Source organism: Danio rerio, chromosome 6, assembly GCF_049306965.1.
Source record: "Danio rerio strain Tuebingen ecotype United States chromosome 6, GRCz12tu, whole genome shotgun sequence".
Taxonomy (NCBI): domain Eukaryota; kingdom Metazoa; phylum Chordata; class Actinopteri; order Cypriniformes; family Danionidae; genus Danio; species Danio rerio.
In genome coordinates, this window is record NC_133181.1 from 55,659,276 (window position 1) to 55,676,800 (window position 17,525).

Below are 17,525 nucleotides of genomic sequence, written 5' to 3' on the forward strand. Positions count from 1 at the left end.
GTTGAAATGTATTTTTTGTAAATGATATTTTATTTATGATATTTCTGTTCAAAAATAAATAAATAAAAATCAAATCAAATCACTGCTAGCTTAATAAACTGTTAATTAATTAGCTGTTTATTAATACATAGAAATAGAAGTTGGGTTAATTAGCTGTTTATTAATACATAGAAATGTAGAAGTTGGGTTTAAGGTTTTGAGTAGGATAAAGGATGTAAAAAAAGATCACACTTTATAACTACTAATGAACAGTTGATGTCTTAATAATAGGCAGGTAATAAGCCAGTAGTTACTAGCATGAATTGTGACCTAAACTACTACTAAAGTGTTAATAATTAACTTTGCTCAAAACTGACTTCACTTAGTGAGACATTTTAGTCAATTTCTTTTTGTTAAATCTGCTGCCGTTTTGCTGATAATTAATTTATATATGATACTATTTCCTATCAATGTTGAGTTGGTATTGTTAATAAAAAAAAAAAAAAAAACATGCACTGTGGCAAAAATATTGAAATTGCCATGTTAGTTGCTACAAATGTTTTCTTTGTTTGGGAATTTGAAACAATTGCACTGTATAGAATATGTCACATGCAGGAAACTATTTTTTGAACTAGTAAATTATTCCAAGCAGTGTTATAGTAATAATTGTATGCTTTTTATTATGGTACATTTATTCACTATAGATCTGATTTTCATGCTGTTGTAATTTCTGTTTAAATTCTCGAATTTGTAACTGTATGTTCATATGTAATGCCTGAATTTATTAGTGGCCTGGTGGTAAATATCTATGTGGTTTAAACATAAATAATTATTAAGTAGTATGTTGTTTCTTAAATAAAAGGCTGTGTCATTGTAAATAAGTTCAGTGTGTTTGCTAAAATAGTGCCTCTACAAGGAGTAAGACAAGCCTCAGTAGGTGAAATGGTTAATGATGACTTAAGAGTCTATTGTGCTACCATTTTCATTGGTAACACTGGTCATAATTTCATGATAACAGATTTACCATTTAACTTTAAAAACTTAACATGCTTGTAGCAATTACCATTTTGGTCTTTTTGTGGTGGGAACTCTCCACTGAATGTACTGTATATTCCTCAGAGCCTCATTTTCTTTCCTGTCAAAAATTTAATATAATATTAGCCTAACTAAGATCCTTTGTGTAACATGTCAACATTTCCATTGATTTTACAAATTAATCAGTTAACGGCATGGCAGGAGTGTGCAATTAACAAATACTGCTATACATGAATTGTGCTCTGAAACATTTTGCAATGCAGCAAAAAGGTCTTGAAACCACCACATATGAAACTGAAAAGTCATAAGACTACAAAATGATAGGTGAAGCTTTATATAAGTCTATAAGACTGCAATCACGATGTTTCGTTGCACTGATGTTAGTTTTGTTAGAAAACATTTCACTGCCATAGTCTAATTTTAAAAGACCTATTATGCCCCCTTTTTACAAGATGTAAAATAAGTCTCTGATGTCAATAGAGTGTGTATGTGAAGTTTCAGCTCAAAATAACTCACAGATACTGTTTTATAACTGCACCTTTTAGATCTTAATTGTGCCAATTTGGTGGCTGTCGCTTTAAATTCAAATGAGATTGTGATCTTTTCAGAGGAGGGCGGAGCTACAAATGCCTATGTGTCAGCATAGTGTCAGATTAAAAAACAATACTAAAGCTGCGGTCAAACTAGAGTTTGTGTGTGCGAAATTCTGTCATACGGTGCTGCGAAAAGGGGTGGGATTAAACAAGATGATTAGACCAGTGGTTCTCAAAGTGGGGGTCGGGACCCCCGAGGGGTCGCGGGACAATGAAGTGGGGGTCGCCTGGTGATTTCCAAAAATCTATTTATTTTTATTAAACCGTAAGAATTACCATATTTTATCCATAACCTACTGAAAAAAACTTTCATTTATAGTTAAGCAAATTAAGCAAAGAATAGACTTGGCTCTATTGGTGTGTGTGTGTGCACGACTGCATGCACGGTTTCTGTATTTATTACCATCCCAGAAGGTATTAGGGGTCACGTGTCACTGTCATTGTTATTTTGGGGGTCGCGGGCTGAAAAGTTTGGGAACCTCTGGAATAGACAATAAAAAAGCGAGTGATTGAGCCATGTTTTAAATTTCCGTCCAGAGAGGTCATGTTTGAATCCTCGATTGTTCTCACGCAGTCAAGTGATGCGATTTGCAGGTCAGAGTTCACCAAGCTTGAACTTTGCACCGCAGCGAACTGCAAAACTTAACGCATGACCCTGCGTTTCCAGTCTGACACATTCACGTGCGTATGAATGGTAGTCTATGGGGAGAAAAGTCAAGTGTGTCCGCAGCTTAACGTCCTATGGAAATGAGGGAGATATCATCACTAATAGGTAAGGCTTTCTCTTTCTGATGACACGTATAAAGGGAGAATGTCAGTCAAAGTGTTTCTGTCAATCAAAGTGTGATTATAAATAATGAATATTAAACATGTTTCCTATTAGAGATTGGTTATATTTACAAACTGTTGCCACACAACTGTGTTTAATCCCTTTATAAAAAGTGATTTTTGCATAATAGGTGCCCTCTAAAGTGCCCTAAGGGCAATGACTATACTTAATATTCATGAGCTCTGCCTTTTTAAGAATACATATATAACACAAGCTTTTAACATACACTTAACAAGCACTCTACAGACTACAACCCCTGTGAAAGCACAATCCTGAACCAGATTTACCTTCGAAGGTAAGTCTGTCTATGTCTTTGAAAGAAAAGCTTTCATGATTCACTATACACTTTCTCCTCTTCCTGTTTCAGCTCATTGCTTGCAAAGACCTGTAAAATGAACACAACGGTCTGGATTGTGGATAGCTATGAAGAAGCTCTCGCCAAAAACATTGTGATTGTTTCTCTTGGATTTATCATTAACGTCATCAACGGAATGCTAGTGTTGACCTTCTTCTCCAATCCAATGTTTTCAAGAGACTCCAGATACATCTTATACATTCACCTGGTCATCAATGACATGCTCATGATATGTGTGTCAGTGATTTTATACGTGTTGACCTACGCTGCACCAGTTGTTAATGCTTCATTGTGTTACATATTGATGATACTTGGTAAAGTGTTCTTCATGATCACTCCTTTGAATCTGGCCGGTATGGCCATCGAACGGTTCATTGCTATCTGTAAACCACTGTATCACTCTCAGATCTGCACACCGCAAAGAACTTATTTCTTTATATGTTTTCTATGGTGTTTAGGAGCTATAAGTTCTATGGTAAATATAATAATTTCACTTGTAACCCAACCCTTATCTTTCTTCAGATCATTTATATTTTGCTACCCAACGTATATGTTCCCTTCAAAAGCCCACGATGACCACTACACTGCTTCACTGGTCATATATATGTCAGTGGTGTGGATAATCATCAGCTACACATACTGCAGAGTCATATTTACTGCCAGAAAGGCCGTTTCAAAGGGTTCAGCAAACAAAGCTCGGAATACCATATTGCTGCATGGTGTTCAGTTACTGCTTTGTATGCTTTCCTTTATCAACCCTTTTATGCATACGGTGATTGTACCTCTGTTTCCTCTACAGAGAACTAAGATTACTTTCTGTTTTTATGTGTTCAGCAATATTATGCCAAGATTACTGAGCCCTTTGATATATGGGGTCCGTGATGAGAAGTTTATGAAACAAATGAAGCGATTCTTTACATTTAAAGTTATTATTGTAAAGATTGTGCCATCACACTTGCACACATAGCAATAATTTGATGTATTCAGTTTTCTGTTTATTAAAGATATTGTTTTATACATCAATGTCATCAGAAACTCTGTATAGTTGCTTATAGAGTGCACAACTTTGAATGAACCTGAATAACGTTCACCCACAAATTCAGTATCTATTGACTTGCTTCATATCAGAACTTCTTAAATGTGCTGCTGAAGGGGGGAAATCATCAACATTTTGAATGAGGAGGAATGAATTAAAAGTAAATGTTGATTTTTTTTAGTTAACAGATGTGATTAATGTTAGTCATTGATGTGATTTATTTATAAGTCACAATACGAACATGTTTATTTTACTGCTTAATTTTCACTTGTCTTTCTGCTCTTTTTGAATGAGGATAACAGAAATTGACCCTTCGCTAAGCCACACCCAAAAACCTCCACCAATCGGGGCTTAGCAATCGTAGCTACGCGTTGGAGCTCTGTCACGCTTTCGAGCGAGGGAAACAGGCCATAGCGTTGTGTATATGGATTGTACAAATCTGATAGCCGGTATCCTAAAAGTTTGGACGGGGTGGTGGAATTTTTTCCCTTTTCAAAATCTAAAACCCAAGGTGAAAAATGCCAGTGTGGATCAAACTCTGTGAGGGGTGTTAAAGGAGCTGAGTTAAATTAGTTTTGTTTTGATATTCCTGACACATTTAGTGGTAGACCGACAGCAATAACTCACACACCTCTTACCCTAAACAGATCTAAACTGTGTTTCCTACAAAAATACAAAGCAGGTTATGTTTCCCAGCGGTCTTTTTCTTCTTCTTTTTTTTTCACTCTATCGTGAACACTGCTTCGTTTAAGCCTTCGCCATAGTAGGCATACTAATAGGAATCATATCTCCATCTGTATCAAGCCACGAATATTTACATACATATCAACAGAACAAAGCAGAGATATGATCACAAACTGAGCACTTGCGATATACTTCACCCGAAAGCTGTTTTTTAGTCATTTATAAGCCTCGATGTCCATGTACAATTCACTGATGTTTTCGTCTGTCTTTTTGAGATTTACGTATGTTATAGCAGGTTAGTGTCTGATTTTATATTTGGTGTCAGATTAATATTTGCTGGTAGGAAAAATCTATTTGTTCACTTCTGCTATTTATACTTTAATTTGCATTTCAAATTATTTATTTATTCAACTTAACTGCAAACTAGAATAGAAACTGGATAAAGAGCACACAAATATACGTACAGACAGCCCCATTCACACATACAGACCTTTCCGGAAAATTACCGGCAATTTTTCCGGAAAGGTGTGTATGTGTGAACAGGTTCTTTTTGAAAATACCAGTAAATTCGTTCTGGCTATTTTCCAGAAAGAGAAGTTGTAACATTACCGGTAATTTGCAGGAATGCTGCGCTGTGTGAATGCAGAAGGAAGATTGCTGGAAAGTGCGCGTGCACGACTAGAACATGCTGACGTGAGACATCTGCTTTAGCCAATCAAAACAGTCAGACGCGTTTACGTCCGTGCAGCTAAGACACATTTAGCTGCTAGAAGTTAGTCACATAACGTTTATATGTTCTTCTTAATGCCAACTGTGTAAATAATCATCAATAAGATGCTTATGATAAGCCGCTGTTTGTTTACCTTCAAGGTTTGTGTGTGCCTGTGAAACAGCCCGTTAGCACAAGCACACACACATATCATGTACATCTCAACATGCGAAAGTGTTTCTCTATATGTTTTCATCGAAGTTGTTCACATAATTTGTAATGTAGTCAAATGTAGACAAATACAAGCGCAGCCGTTCAAAGCTCATTTGTGGTGAATGATGACAGAATTTACCGGTATTTTGGAATGGATGTGTGAACGGGTCTTTTCTGTAAAAATTCTGTAATGTCCTCGCCTGTGTGAACAGCACTTCTTGAATATACCGTTAAAGTCGTTCTGGATATTTTCCAGATATTTACCGGTATAACTGTGAAAGGGGCTAGTGATAGGTGTACATTTTTATGGGACAATGATGCTAATATTCAACATAAATCCATCAATTTCCCCTGTCTGGCTGCTCTTTCTATGAATGAATGATAATGAAGCCAATATACAATCATCGGTTAGTATATTTCTTTGCACAACCATTAATCTATCAGTCTTTTTTGCTAAAAAAAGGGAAATCGCGGTTTAATTTGTTAATATTAGATTATTTTTATAGTTCACCTCTCCTGCTGTGCATGAACTAAGCTGTTGAATGGTCTGCGTATGAGACGGCTAGGCTAAGCTAGCTTCACTTTGGATTCAGTTATTTTCTAATTGTTGCCTATTATGTGGTGAATAAACCCCTGTAATGTACACTGCAGTCCTTTTTTGTCTGGCTTTCTCGAATATCTCACCTGTTTGCCAAAAATGACTAATATCCCTGGCAATGTCTGACACTGGCGCATACACATTGTAATAGAAAACGTTCCAGGCATGAAAGCTTGACAGGAGTAGCAACAGTATCTAAGGAGGGCGGGACTTAGCGAAGAGTCAATTGAATGCAGGCCTTCATGGACAATATGACATTGATATGATTTTGCTGCTTGTTCAAACTACTTATTTAAAATAAGCTGAAACAACACAATTCTAGAGATTTTTAAGGACAACCAAATTGTTTTAAGTTTAATTCACTTGAATTTGTTAAGTTAACTTAAACGATTTGTGTTGGAACAACATGAATGAATTGTGTGGAACTCTGCACTTTTTACACTGTATTATCCAAAACCCATATAACATATTTGTGATGTACTATACCCAAAATGTTTCCATTAATGTTTAAATTAAAGAGATTTTAATCAGTGACAGCGTCTGTGTTTTGTGTTACCTGTCATACCTGGTTCTTTCATTAATTTCTCTTCTGCAATTTCAAAGTAATGTTTCAGAGCAAATGTTTTACACAACGGATGCCCTTCCAGCTGCAACCCAGTACTGGGAAACACCCATACACACTCACATTCTCACACATACACTACGGCCAATTTAGTTTTTCCAATTCACTCATGGTTGACCCTGTCGGCGTGGTCAACTCCTCCATGCGTCTCAAGTCCACTGACGTACATGACAAACCTCTGGACAAACTGGAAACAGCAGGAAAGCCATCCACATGGAGGTTCTGCAAGTAGTCAGCTGGTAAGCGGGAAAAAAATCGGCGTCATACCGGCATAGCGTTAAGATGAAATACATCCATATGTACCTCTGGCTGCATATTTCATGATCTCCAGAAATGTATATAGGGCTACGTTTTCAGAATGAGCCTATGTTGCATATTGCACAATGAAAGCTTTGACTTTCCTCTGAGAAAAAATCTACCATGTGCTGTTTTTCCATTAGATTTCATATTTCTGCAATGCATACAAAAAGGCAAGTACATTATTACTATTCTGACCACTCAGAATACTGGCAAAGGTGCTTCATATTAATGTGCTTAAACAATTTGCATGGTCTCAGAGTTTTTGTCAGTGTAATTCACAATGATGTAATGACTGCCAATATTAGATGACTTAAGTTACAGACTTAATATTCATGATCTCTGCCCTTTCCACAAACTATAAATAACAAAGACGCTCAATACTGAATATAACTCATTTGAGCTCTGCTTACAATACAGAACTGTTTCACCTGCTAAAGGTAAGCTTATATAGATAATGGGTAATAATATAGTTATTCTTTATATGTGACCCTGAACCACAAGACCAGTCTAATGTCGCACAGCTATGTTTTGAAGAACAGCCAAAAATACTAATATGAATCAAAACTTTCGATTTTTATTTTATGTCAAAAATCATTACATTAAGTAAGAATTATTTCCATGAAGTGATTTATTAATATTTGCTTTATAAATATATCAAAACATATTTTTTGATTATTGATATGCACTGCTAAAAACTTATTTTGTCTGTTTTTTTCTGAATTTAGATTTATTTTTAACCCCCATAAGCCAAATAGTTTTTTAAAATTGTGGTATATTAGCCAAATATTCTCTTATGTTGAAAATATTTTTATTGGATGTCAAAATGGATTAGAATATTACAATGTGCATTGATAAAGCCTTATTTTGGCTCTTTTCTCAGAGTTTTGATTTATTTTTAACCCTTTTTTTAATTGTGGTATCTTAGCCAAATATTGTCTTATGCTGCACAGCTATTTTTTGAGAAATAGTCAAACATTCATGTACTATGTGAGTCAGAACTTTTTATTAATAACAAAAATCATTAAAATATTATAGTATGTAAAGATCCATAAAGTCATTTATTAATTTTTGTTCCATAAATATGATAAAACTTTATTTTTGATTGTTAATATGCACTGATGAATTTTTTTTTCAGAATTTTGATTCATTTTTAACCCAATAAATTGTGGTATCTTAGCAAAATATTGTCTTTTGTTGCAAAGCTTTTTTGTGGAATAGTCAAAAATGCATGTACTGTTGATTCAAAACTTTATATTTTAAGTTCATGGCAAAAATCTTTAGTATATTACAGTAAGTAAAGATCCATAAAGATGTATTTTTGTTTCATAAATATGGTAAAACCTATTTTTCTATTATTAATATGGACTACTAAAAGCTTCATTTAGTTGTTATCTCATAATTTTAATTTATTTTTAGCCCTCATTGCACATTTTTAAATTGTGGCCAAATATTGTCTTGCGTTGGATGTTGATTTTTTTGAGGAATATTCAAAAATACATTTATAAATCTAACCTTTTGATATTTATTTGATGTCAAAATCAGTAGAATATTACAGTATGTAAAGATCAACTTCACTTCAACTAGTCATTTAGTAAATTTTGCTCCGTATACAGTTGAAGTCAGAAATATTAGCCCCCCTTTGAATTTTTTTTTCTTTTTTAAATATTTCTCTAAGTATTTTTAACAGAGCAAGGGAATTTTGACAGTATGTCTGATAATATTTTTTTCATCTGGAAAAAGTCTTATTTGTTGCATTTTGGCTAGAATAAAAGCAGTTTTTTTTTTATACACCATTTTAAGGTCAAAATTATTAGCCCCTTTAAGCTAATTTTTTTCCGATAGTCTACAAAACAAACCATCATTATACAATAACTTGCCTTATTACCCTAACCTGCCTAGTTAACCTAATTAACCTAGTTAAGCCTTTAAATGTCACTTTAAGCTGTATAGAAGTGTCTTGAAAAATGTCTAGTAAAATATTATTTACTGTCATCATGGCAAAGAGAAAATAAATCAGTTATTAGAAATTAGTTATTAAAACTATCATGTTTAGAAATGTGTTGAAAAAAACTCTCTCTGTTAAACATAAATTGGGGAAAAATAAAGGGGGAAATAATAATTCAGGGGGGCTAATAATTCTGACTTCAACTGTATATATTGAAACCTCATTATTGATTATTAATATGCACTGATTTGCCTGTTTTCTCCAAATTTTGATTTATTTTTAACCCTCATTGCAGATTTTCAAATGATTGTTTATCAGCCAAATATTGTCCAGTCCAAACAAATATGCATCAATGGAACACTTATTTATTCAGCATTTATGTGACATTCAAATCTCAGTTTCTCTGAAAAATTCACACATCTGACCATTTTGTAACATATGTGCATGTTTTAACAATTGTCCTCTTTTCTCATCCAGAAATGAACTCAACAATCTGGATTGTGGATAGCTATGAAGAAGCTCTCGCCAAAAACATTGTGACAGTTTGTCTTGGATTTATCATTAATGCCATTAACGGCATGCTAGTGGTGACTTTCTTCTCCAATTCAACGTTTTCAAGAGACTCCAGATACATCTTATACATTCACCTGGTCATCAATGACATGCTCATGATATGTGTGTCAGTGGCATTGTATGTGTTGACCTACGCTTCACCAGTAGTAAACGCTTCATTGTGCTGTATGCTGGAAACTCTTGGAAGAGTCACTTTCATGATCACTCCCTTGAATCTGGCCGGTATGGCCATCGAACGCTTCATTGCCGTCTGTAAACCACTACATCACTCTCAGATCTGCACACCGCAAAGAACACATTTATTTATATGTTTTCTATGGGGTTTAGGAGCTACACATTCAATGGTAGATATCATTATTCTATTTTTAACTCAATCGTTATCTTTCTTTGGGTCATTGATATCCTGCTACCCAACATATGTGTTCCCTTCCAAGGCTCATAAAGACCACACCACTGCTTCACAGGTCATATATATGTCAATGGTGTGGGTAATTGTAATTTATACTTACTTCAGAGTTATGTTCGCTGCCAGAAAGGCCATTTCAAAGGGTTCAGCAAGCAAAGCGCGTAGTACGATATTGCTGCATGGTGTCCAGTTACTCCTTTGTATGCTTTCTTATGTCACACCTTTTATGTACACAGTAATTATACCACTTTTTCCTCTTCAGAGGACTAAGATTACTTTCTGCATTTTTGTGTTCACAAACATTATGCCAAGATTATTGAGTCCTTTGATATATGGAGTCCGAGACCAGAAGTTTGTGAAACAAATGAAGGAATACTTTACATGTAAAGTTTTTATTGTAAAGGTTGTGCCATCGAAATTATGATTTTCTTTTATTTGGCTAGATTTTATTAAGAAATATCTGTATTCGTTTTAAGTTTTGTTCATGACGTTTGTTAACTAATCATATGCTGTTTACATGAATCAAAAGAAAATCACATACTCTGGAATGAATACTGTCATTAGTTTAATAAGAATATATTTGTTAATTGAATACTGGTATTCAAAGCAGAATTTATTCGTTCATTCATTATTTTTCTTTTCGGCTTAGTCTCTTTATTAATCTGGGGTTGTAACAGCGGAATGAACCGCCAACTTTTTTTTTCTTTTTTTTTTTTTACATTTTAACAAAAATATACAAACAGGTCTAGTTAGACTAATTCATACATATTTTAAAAATTGTTGAGGATAAAATACACAAAAAAGCCACAGGCTTATTTCCATTGTGGTCCTTGGTTTTCTTAAAAATGGAAAGGCAAATCATACATGGAGTGCAAGCATAATCAGCTCAGCACATCAAGAATTTCAACTTCAACCATAGAACAACGATTATATCCTTTCTAAAAACACTCAAATTGAATATCTTTTAAACTCCTACACTGAAAAAAAAATGATTCAAAGATGATTCCTTGGATTTACTAAATCTTTTTAAAGGGCCATGAAACCCCCTCGTTTCAGCAGGGTGTTTTCACACCTCTACTTTGGAAAAAGTCAGAAAAGTGGGCGTGTACAGCTCTGTTTAGGGGGGAGTGTCGGAGGAAGTAAAGAGGCTTGGTGTGGGAGTGTCTATTTGGGCGCGCTGAATTTCAGAGTCAAAACACACAACCACAGCGGACAATGTGACTGTGTTTACATAGACATCTGTAGTCGAATTATTTGCCAAATTATTAAATGGTGGACTTTAACTGCAGTTTGGCTCTTTCATTCAGGGAATTCATTCATGTCCCTCCCGACAAACGTGATATTTGATTCGAGGAACTGCTCTAAGCGTTTATTTTTCATGCAATGTTTGATACCGCACGGTGAATGAGAGAAAAAAAAACTCTGCATTTCCTGGAAACTTAGATGCACAAGGCAGGTAGCGTCAGAAAGCCGCGTGTGTTATTCCGGTCACAAAATCCAACACGAGGGTATAGTTTGGTTGTAACTGTTAGTGCTAACTTGTTTACACTCGGTGCAATAGTTTGTTTGATACGAATAAAATACGAACTGAATAAACAAAGAGCACTGGTCGCTCACTTACCAAATATGTAGAGACAGGACAATCACCAGCAACTAGAGCCGCGTCTTTATATAGAGGAGACTACAAGCGAATCCGGATCTCAGCGTTTGCAGATGAGAACAGCTCTCAGGTAAACAATAGTCCTCCTTAGACACGTAAGTTATTGTTGTCGCACGTCGCGTACACTGCTAATCCACACGTGACTCCAGCTGCGCTTTCACAGAGAGAAACTGAAAACAAAACTTAACTGCAGCAACACTTCACGCTTGTTTTGCCAATACAACGTGGCGTCTCTGCCGTCTACACTGTGACAGTATTGAATATTAATGAAGTTGCACAATAGAGCGCGCTGATTGGTTTGAACCAAGCTTTACTCGTGCATTAATGCAACACACTGTAAGACGTAATAAGACACACTCTGGCACAGACGCCCAGTCTGCACACTGGAATAAAGGCTATTAAGTCATGGCCGTGACGCAGCTTCAAAAATTCGTTTCAAACTGGAAGTACGAATTTGCTTGAAATAACGCAAAAACAACCAATTTACACTTTTTAGTGAAATATAGGTGTCCTAATAGTGTTTTTAGCAGTGTGGGACGCATATACGACTGTCAACAGCTCAAAAAATGTGTTTTGGTGTTTCGTGACCCTTTAAGTTAAGTGGTTGTAAACAATTTATTTGGGCTGAATAATAACAAACAAACTTAGTTTAAAGCGACCAAATCCAACATTAAGCCAAAAACTTAAACCAACGTCATATTGATGTCAAATATTGACAGTTATTTGTCAGGCATGGCTACCAATATCCAATGTCTGATAGACCTCACAGTGGTAGCACACAATACGTCAAGCTGTAACATCAATAGACGTTGATATTGGGTTGAGTTTAGGTTGGATGTTGGACATTGATGTCAGCCTGACATTGGATTCTGACGTCAACCCCATTTTTAATATAACGTCATGTTGACGTGCTGCGCTTCATCTTTCTTCAGAAGATCTTCTTTTGAGGTCAACAGAATAAAGGTTTGGAACTATTTGGTGAGGGTAAATGGTAAGTAAAATTTCATTTTTCAATTCAACTATTCCTTTAAGAATTTGTGATGTTATTAGCAGTGTTGGGCAGTAGCATCGCTACAAGTATTGATGCTACTAGCTTAGCTACATTTGTCAGTAGCATGGCGGTAGCGTCGCTACTTTCTAAATCAAATAGCTTCTCAGTAGCGAAGCTATTTTGTTAGTCAAGTAGCGCAGTAGCGTCCACACAAGCTACATTTACCGATCACGCATCAATAAGTGAAGGAACCGACATTCAGGTAGCTGTGAGCCCGTTGTCTAGCCGATGAAAGTAAATCCATAGCTGCGTTCGAAACCGCATACTTCCATACTATATAGTATGCTAAAATCAGTATGTGAGCCAAGTAGTATGTCATTCATAGAATTCGAAAAACAGTATGCGAGAAGTACCCGGATGACTTACTACTTCTGGCGAGATTCTAGAGTGCGCATCCCATGCATGCTGCGCTTTCCCATGATGCCCCGCGAGCGAATTCATGAATGGGAGTAAAGCGACGCAATTGACGCAGGCAGGTCACGTGACCATGACAAAATGGCGGATGTAGTACGTCCGAATTCCATTCATACTTTTCACGTTCATACTGTATAGATCGTACTTTTCTAACGGCCGAGTAGTACGTTTACATTCAAATGCAGTACCTACTGAGTAGTAGGCGGTTTCGGACGCAGCCCATATGATGGCGAGAATGATGATTTCTTCTTCTTCCTGTTTTACGGTGTTCGACAACAAAGTTTTGGGTGCGTTACTGCCACCTCTGGTAAAACTTGCTTGATGGAAAGAAGACTGAGGGAGAGGAGTTATTTCTGAAGCAGGATTCTTCGTGACCATACCTCGAAAAGTACATGTTACGATACAATAATTTAATTTCTAATGCTGTGCTCAAAAAAGAAAAATACTTTAGTATATATATATATATATATATATATATATATATATATATATATATATATACCACATAATGCTTATTCCAAAATATTTCCCTTCACTATAAATTATTATAGTATTTTAAATGTGTCACACCTGGTTTTATTGGATTTTTTGTTTTAGCTGTTACATACTATAATGTGTTTCTGTTCAGTACAGCATTTACAGTAAATAACTAAACTCAACTATTCTGCCTCATATGTTTCATTGACAGTTTTATTTATAACTAAGATATGATTGACTTGGATTTAAGTTGCTTCGATTTAAAAAAGAAATTTGTAAAAACAGCTTAGATGTAGCTAAGCTACTTTTGCCATGTAGCTTTTAGCTTAGCTTGCTACATTTCCCATTGGGTAGCTTTTAGTGTAGTTTAGCTACATTTTAAGTAGACTAGCTCACTACATTTTTCAAGTAGCTTGCCCAACACTAGTTATTGGCCTGATATTCTGCAGTGCTGCCTTACAATCTAATAATAGATTACCCTTAGGAATAACATGCTCAATATTCATGATTTCTGTCCTTTCCATAACATAAAGCAGCCTGATTGAACCTTGTGAGTTTCAGACATCTCAGTCTAGGTATGCTCAAGGTAAGTCAAATAATGACATTTTGTGAGATTGCTAACATTTACCTTTGTTTTAAATGATAAATCTCAATACCTGATTGAACCACATAAATGATGTGCAGTTGTCTGTTTTCTTCAACAGAAATGAACACAACGGTCTGGATTGTGGATACCTATCAGGAAGCTGTCACCAAGCACATTGTGATTGTTTTTCTTGCTCTGATTGTAAATGTCATTAACGGAATGTTAGTGGTGACTTTCTTCTCCAGTCACGTATTTTCAAGGGACTCCAGATACATCTTATACATTCACCTGGTCATCAATGACATGCTCATGATATGCGCATCAGTGGCAATATATGTGTTGACCTACATTGCACCAGTAGTAAATGCTTTACTATGCTATATTCTGATGTCTCTGGGTAAAGTGTTCTTCATGATCACTCCTTTGAATCTGGCCGGTATGGCCATTGAACGCTTTATTGCTGTCTGTAAACCACTGCATCACTCTCAGATCTGCACACCCCAAAGAACCTATGTCTTTTTCTGCTTGCTCTGGGGTATAGCAGCTATACGTTCTGTTGTAGATATAATGATTTCACTTCTAACCCAACCTATATCTTTCTTCAGATCATTTGTTCCTTGCTACCCAACATATATGTTCCCCTCAAAAGCCCACGATGACCACAACACTGCTTCACAAGTCATCTGTATGTCAATGGTGTGGATAATTATCTGCTACACATACTGCAGAGTCCTGTTCGCTGCCAGAAAGGCCGTTTCAAAGGGTTCAGCAAGCAAAGCGCGCAGTACGATATTGCTGCATGGTGTTCAGTTACTCCTTTGTATGCTTTCTTATGTAACACCTTTTATGTACACCCTGATTATACCACTTTTTCCTCTACAGAGGACTAATATTGCTTTCTGTATTTATGTGTTCACAAACATTATGCCAAGATTATTGAGTCCTTTGATATATGGAGTCCGAGACCAGAAATTTATTAAGCAAATGAAGGAAGTCTTTACTTGTAAAGTTATATTTCTAAAGATTGTGCCGTCATAAATATGGCAAGATTTTTTTTTAGCCTTACGAGATTCTTAATGGCCAGTTCTAAGAAATTAAAATTATTTTCATGTATGTTTTTTTTCTTTTAATTTTGGGGCTGCACTGTGATGCTTAAATATGCTTTTATTTACATTTGAAGTCAGAATTATTAGCCCCCCTTTGAATTTTCTTTTCTTTTTTTAAATATTTTCCAAATGATGTTTAACAGAGCAAGGAAATTTTCACAGTATGTCAGATAATATTTTTTCTTCTGAAGAAAGTCATTTTTGTTTTATTTCAGCCAGAATAAAAGCAGTTTTTAATTTTTGAACAAACATTTTAAGGTCAAAATTATTAGCCCTTTTAAGCTGCATATTTTTTGATAGTCTACAGAACAAACCATTGATAAACTATGATTACCCTAACCTGCCTGGTTATCTTAACTAAGCCTTTAAATGTCCCTTTAAGCTGTATAAAAGTGTCTTGAAAAATATCTAGTCAAATATTATTTACTGTCATCATGGCAAAGATAAATTCGTCATTAGAAATGAGTTATTAAAGCTATTATGTTTAGAAATGTGTTGAAAAAATCTCTCCGTTAAACAGAAAATGGGGAAAATAAACAAGGGGGATAATAATTCAGGGGGGCTAATAATTCTGACCTCAACTGTATATATTTACATGAAAATATATGGGCATGGGACTATCCTGTATAAATAATTAAAGTTATTGGTGTAATGGTTTGGACTCAGTCAATTTTATATATGTAATTGACTATATATAATTAACTGAGTCCACACCATTACACCAGTAACTTGAATTATTTATACAGGATAGTCCCATGCTTTCATGTTGATTATAACAAAAAGTCTGACTCTATCATCTGAATGCTGCAGTAGAAATCGAGACCATCACACCAGACAACCTTTGTTCAACTTTATATTGTGTCTAAGTTTGCTGTTCTCAGCTGACTGGTGTGCTTCAAGGTTTGACATGCTGGTTAACACTTTACTAATAGGGGAACCTGATTAATGATTTACTAATATCTGAATTAAAAAATAAATAATTGATCATGTACCCTTACTGTGAATTATTTTTACCCAACATGTCAAAACTGTGTTCAGAGATATGCTGTTATGGGCATACTGGCTGCAAGTAGCCTAGTTGAGTGCTGTTAGCTGAACCAGTTTGGTCATGTATGTACTTCATGGAATTCTGACATCGGGAAGTAATTTTCACCAACAGAATTGTTGCTCACTGAACATTTATTTTTCAAGCTCGTTAAGTAACAAAATAGTTTTATAATAGTTCGTTTACAATTATTTTGGTAAATACAGTGATGGATCTTGGAGCACAAACTTTAATGCATAAATTAAAATAAAACATGTTTCACTGTAATGGACATTGTTTTTTTTTTATTTAATTTTTTTTTTTTTTTGCCATTGCAACAGTGCTTGCTTTAATATCTACATTCTACCATAAAGTGATCGTCAAAGCTTTTTGCATACATTTATATACTAAATATTTCAATATATTAGTGAAAAAAAACTGATTAACTCATAAGTTTGATTTAGTTGTGAAAAACCCTCCCTTCCGGAAAACAAAAACAGCTTACATCATCCTAAGCTGGTTTTAGCTGGCTAGTTTTACCTGGGAAACCATTTGGAATGACTAGACTAGTAAGGCTAAGAGACCAGTCAAAACCCATCAACTTAAACTATCCAAGACCAGCTAAGCAGCTTGGCTGGTCAAGCTTGTTTTAACTGAGCATTTCAGGTGATCTCCCAGCCTGGCTAACTGGGAGCCTGGCAGTGGCTAAAACCCATCTAAAACCAGCCTGGAAGTGGCCAAAACCCATCTAAAACTAGCCTAGTCAACTACCTAAAACTAACCAGCTTTTTTTCAGCAGGGATGGATAGCACTAAAAGAAGCATTGGGTAATATTTTAGCCTACAAATGACAAGGTGAACCTTCCATTTGAGAGACTGGTAAAAATGGTTCACCTTATTTTTATTTAATTTTTTTTATTGGAACCTTCAACAAAAGTACAAAAATATACAGAAAAGGTATAAATCCAGTAACAACTTAAATAGACAACAGGAAAAAAAAACAGAAACAAAAGGTTATGCCAGGTGTAATATAAATTACATTAAATCACTTTAAATATTTCTTAAAGCAAGGTCACAGTGATGTATAAAAGGTCACAAAATACAATCAGCTGGGTATTATAGAAAAGGGGCAATACTGTAAGATTCACAAAGTTTTAATGGTTCACCTATTTTTTTTGTTTTTTTATTGTAAAAAAATGTTTGTAGCAATACTTGTTTACAATACAGAATATGAATTACATTGTCAATGAAAAAAGATACGAGAGAGAAAAAAGAAGGAAAAAAGAATAAAGAACATGATACAAACTTGAGGGTAAGACATTTAAGAATCA

At 35.1% G+C, this 17,525-nt stretch overlaps 3 protein-coding genes across 3 annotated transcripts; all 3 read left to right on the forward strand.

The window, feature by feature from the left end:
* Nucleotides 1–847: 847 nt before the first annotated feature.
* or90h3 (olfactory receptor, family 90, subfamily H, member 3) lies at nt 848–4,197 on the forward strand. The gene has a single exon (XM_073905889.1). The coding sequence runs from the start codon at nt 2,829–2,831 to the stop codon at nt 3,756–3,758; it is 930 nt and encodes a 309-aa protein (XP_073761990.1). The 5' UTR covers nt 848–2,828; the 3' UTR covers nt 3,759–4,197.
* Nucleotides 4,198–9,377: 5,180 nt separating this feature from the next.
* or90h1 (olfactory receptor, family 90, subfamily H, member 1) lies at nt 9,378–12,114 on the forward strand. The gene has a single exon (XM_009302721.3). It carries the CDS (start codon nt 9,378–9,380, stop codon nt 10,299–10,301), a length of 924 nt encoding a protein of 307 aa, XP_009300996.2. The 3' UTR covers nt 10,302–12,114.
* Nucleotides 12,115–14,043: 1,929 nt separating this feature from the next.
* or90h4 (odorant receptor, family 90, subfamily H, member 4) lies at nt 14,044–15,148 on the forward strand. The gene is given in 2 exon segments (NM_001136247.2): nt 14,044–14,065; nt 14,184–15,148. A coding segment is annotated over 1 exon segment (918 nt). The 5' UTR covers nt 14,044–14,065; nt 14,184–14,185; the 3' UTR covers nt 15,104–15,148.
* The last annotated feature ends 2,377 nt before the right edge of the window (nt 15,149–17,525 follow it).

Coding starts and splice junctions, on each gene's coding strand:
- or90h3 (XM_073905889.1), top strand. CDS start 2,829: ATGAACACAACGGTCTGGATTGTGGATAGCTATGAAGAAGCTCTCGCC.
- or90h1 (XM_009302721.3), top strand. CDS start 9,378: ATGAACTCAACAATCTGGATTGTGGATAGCTATGAAGAAGCTCTCGCC.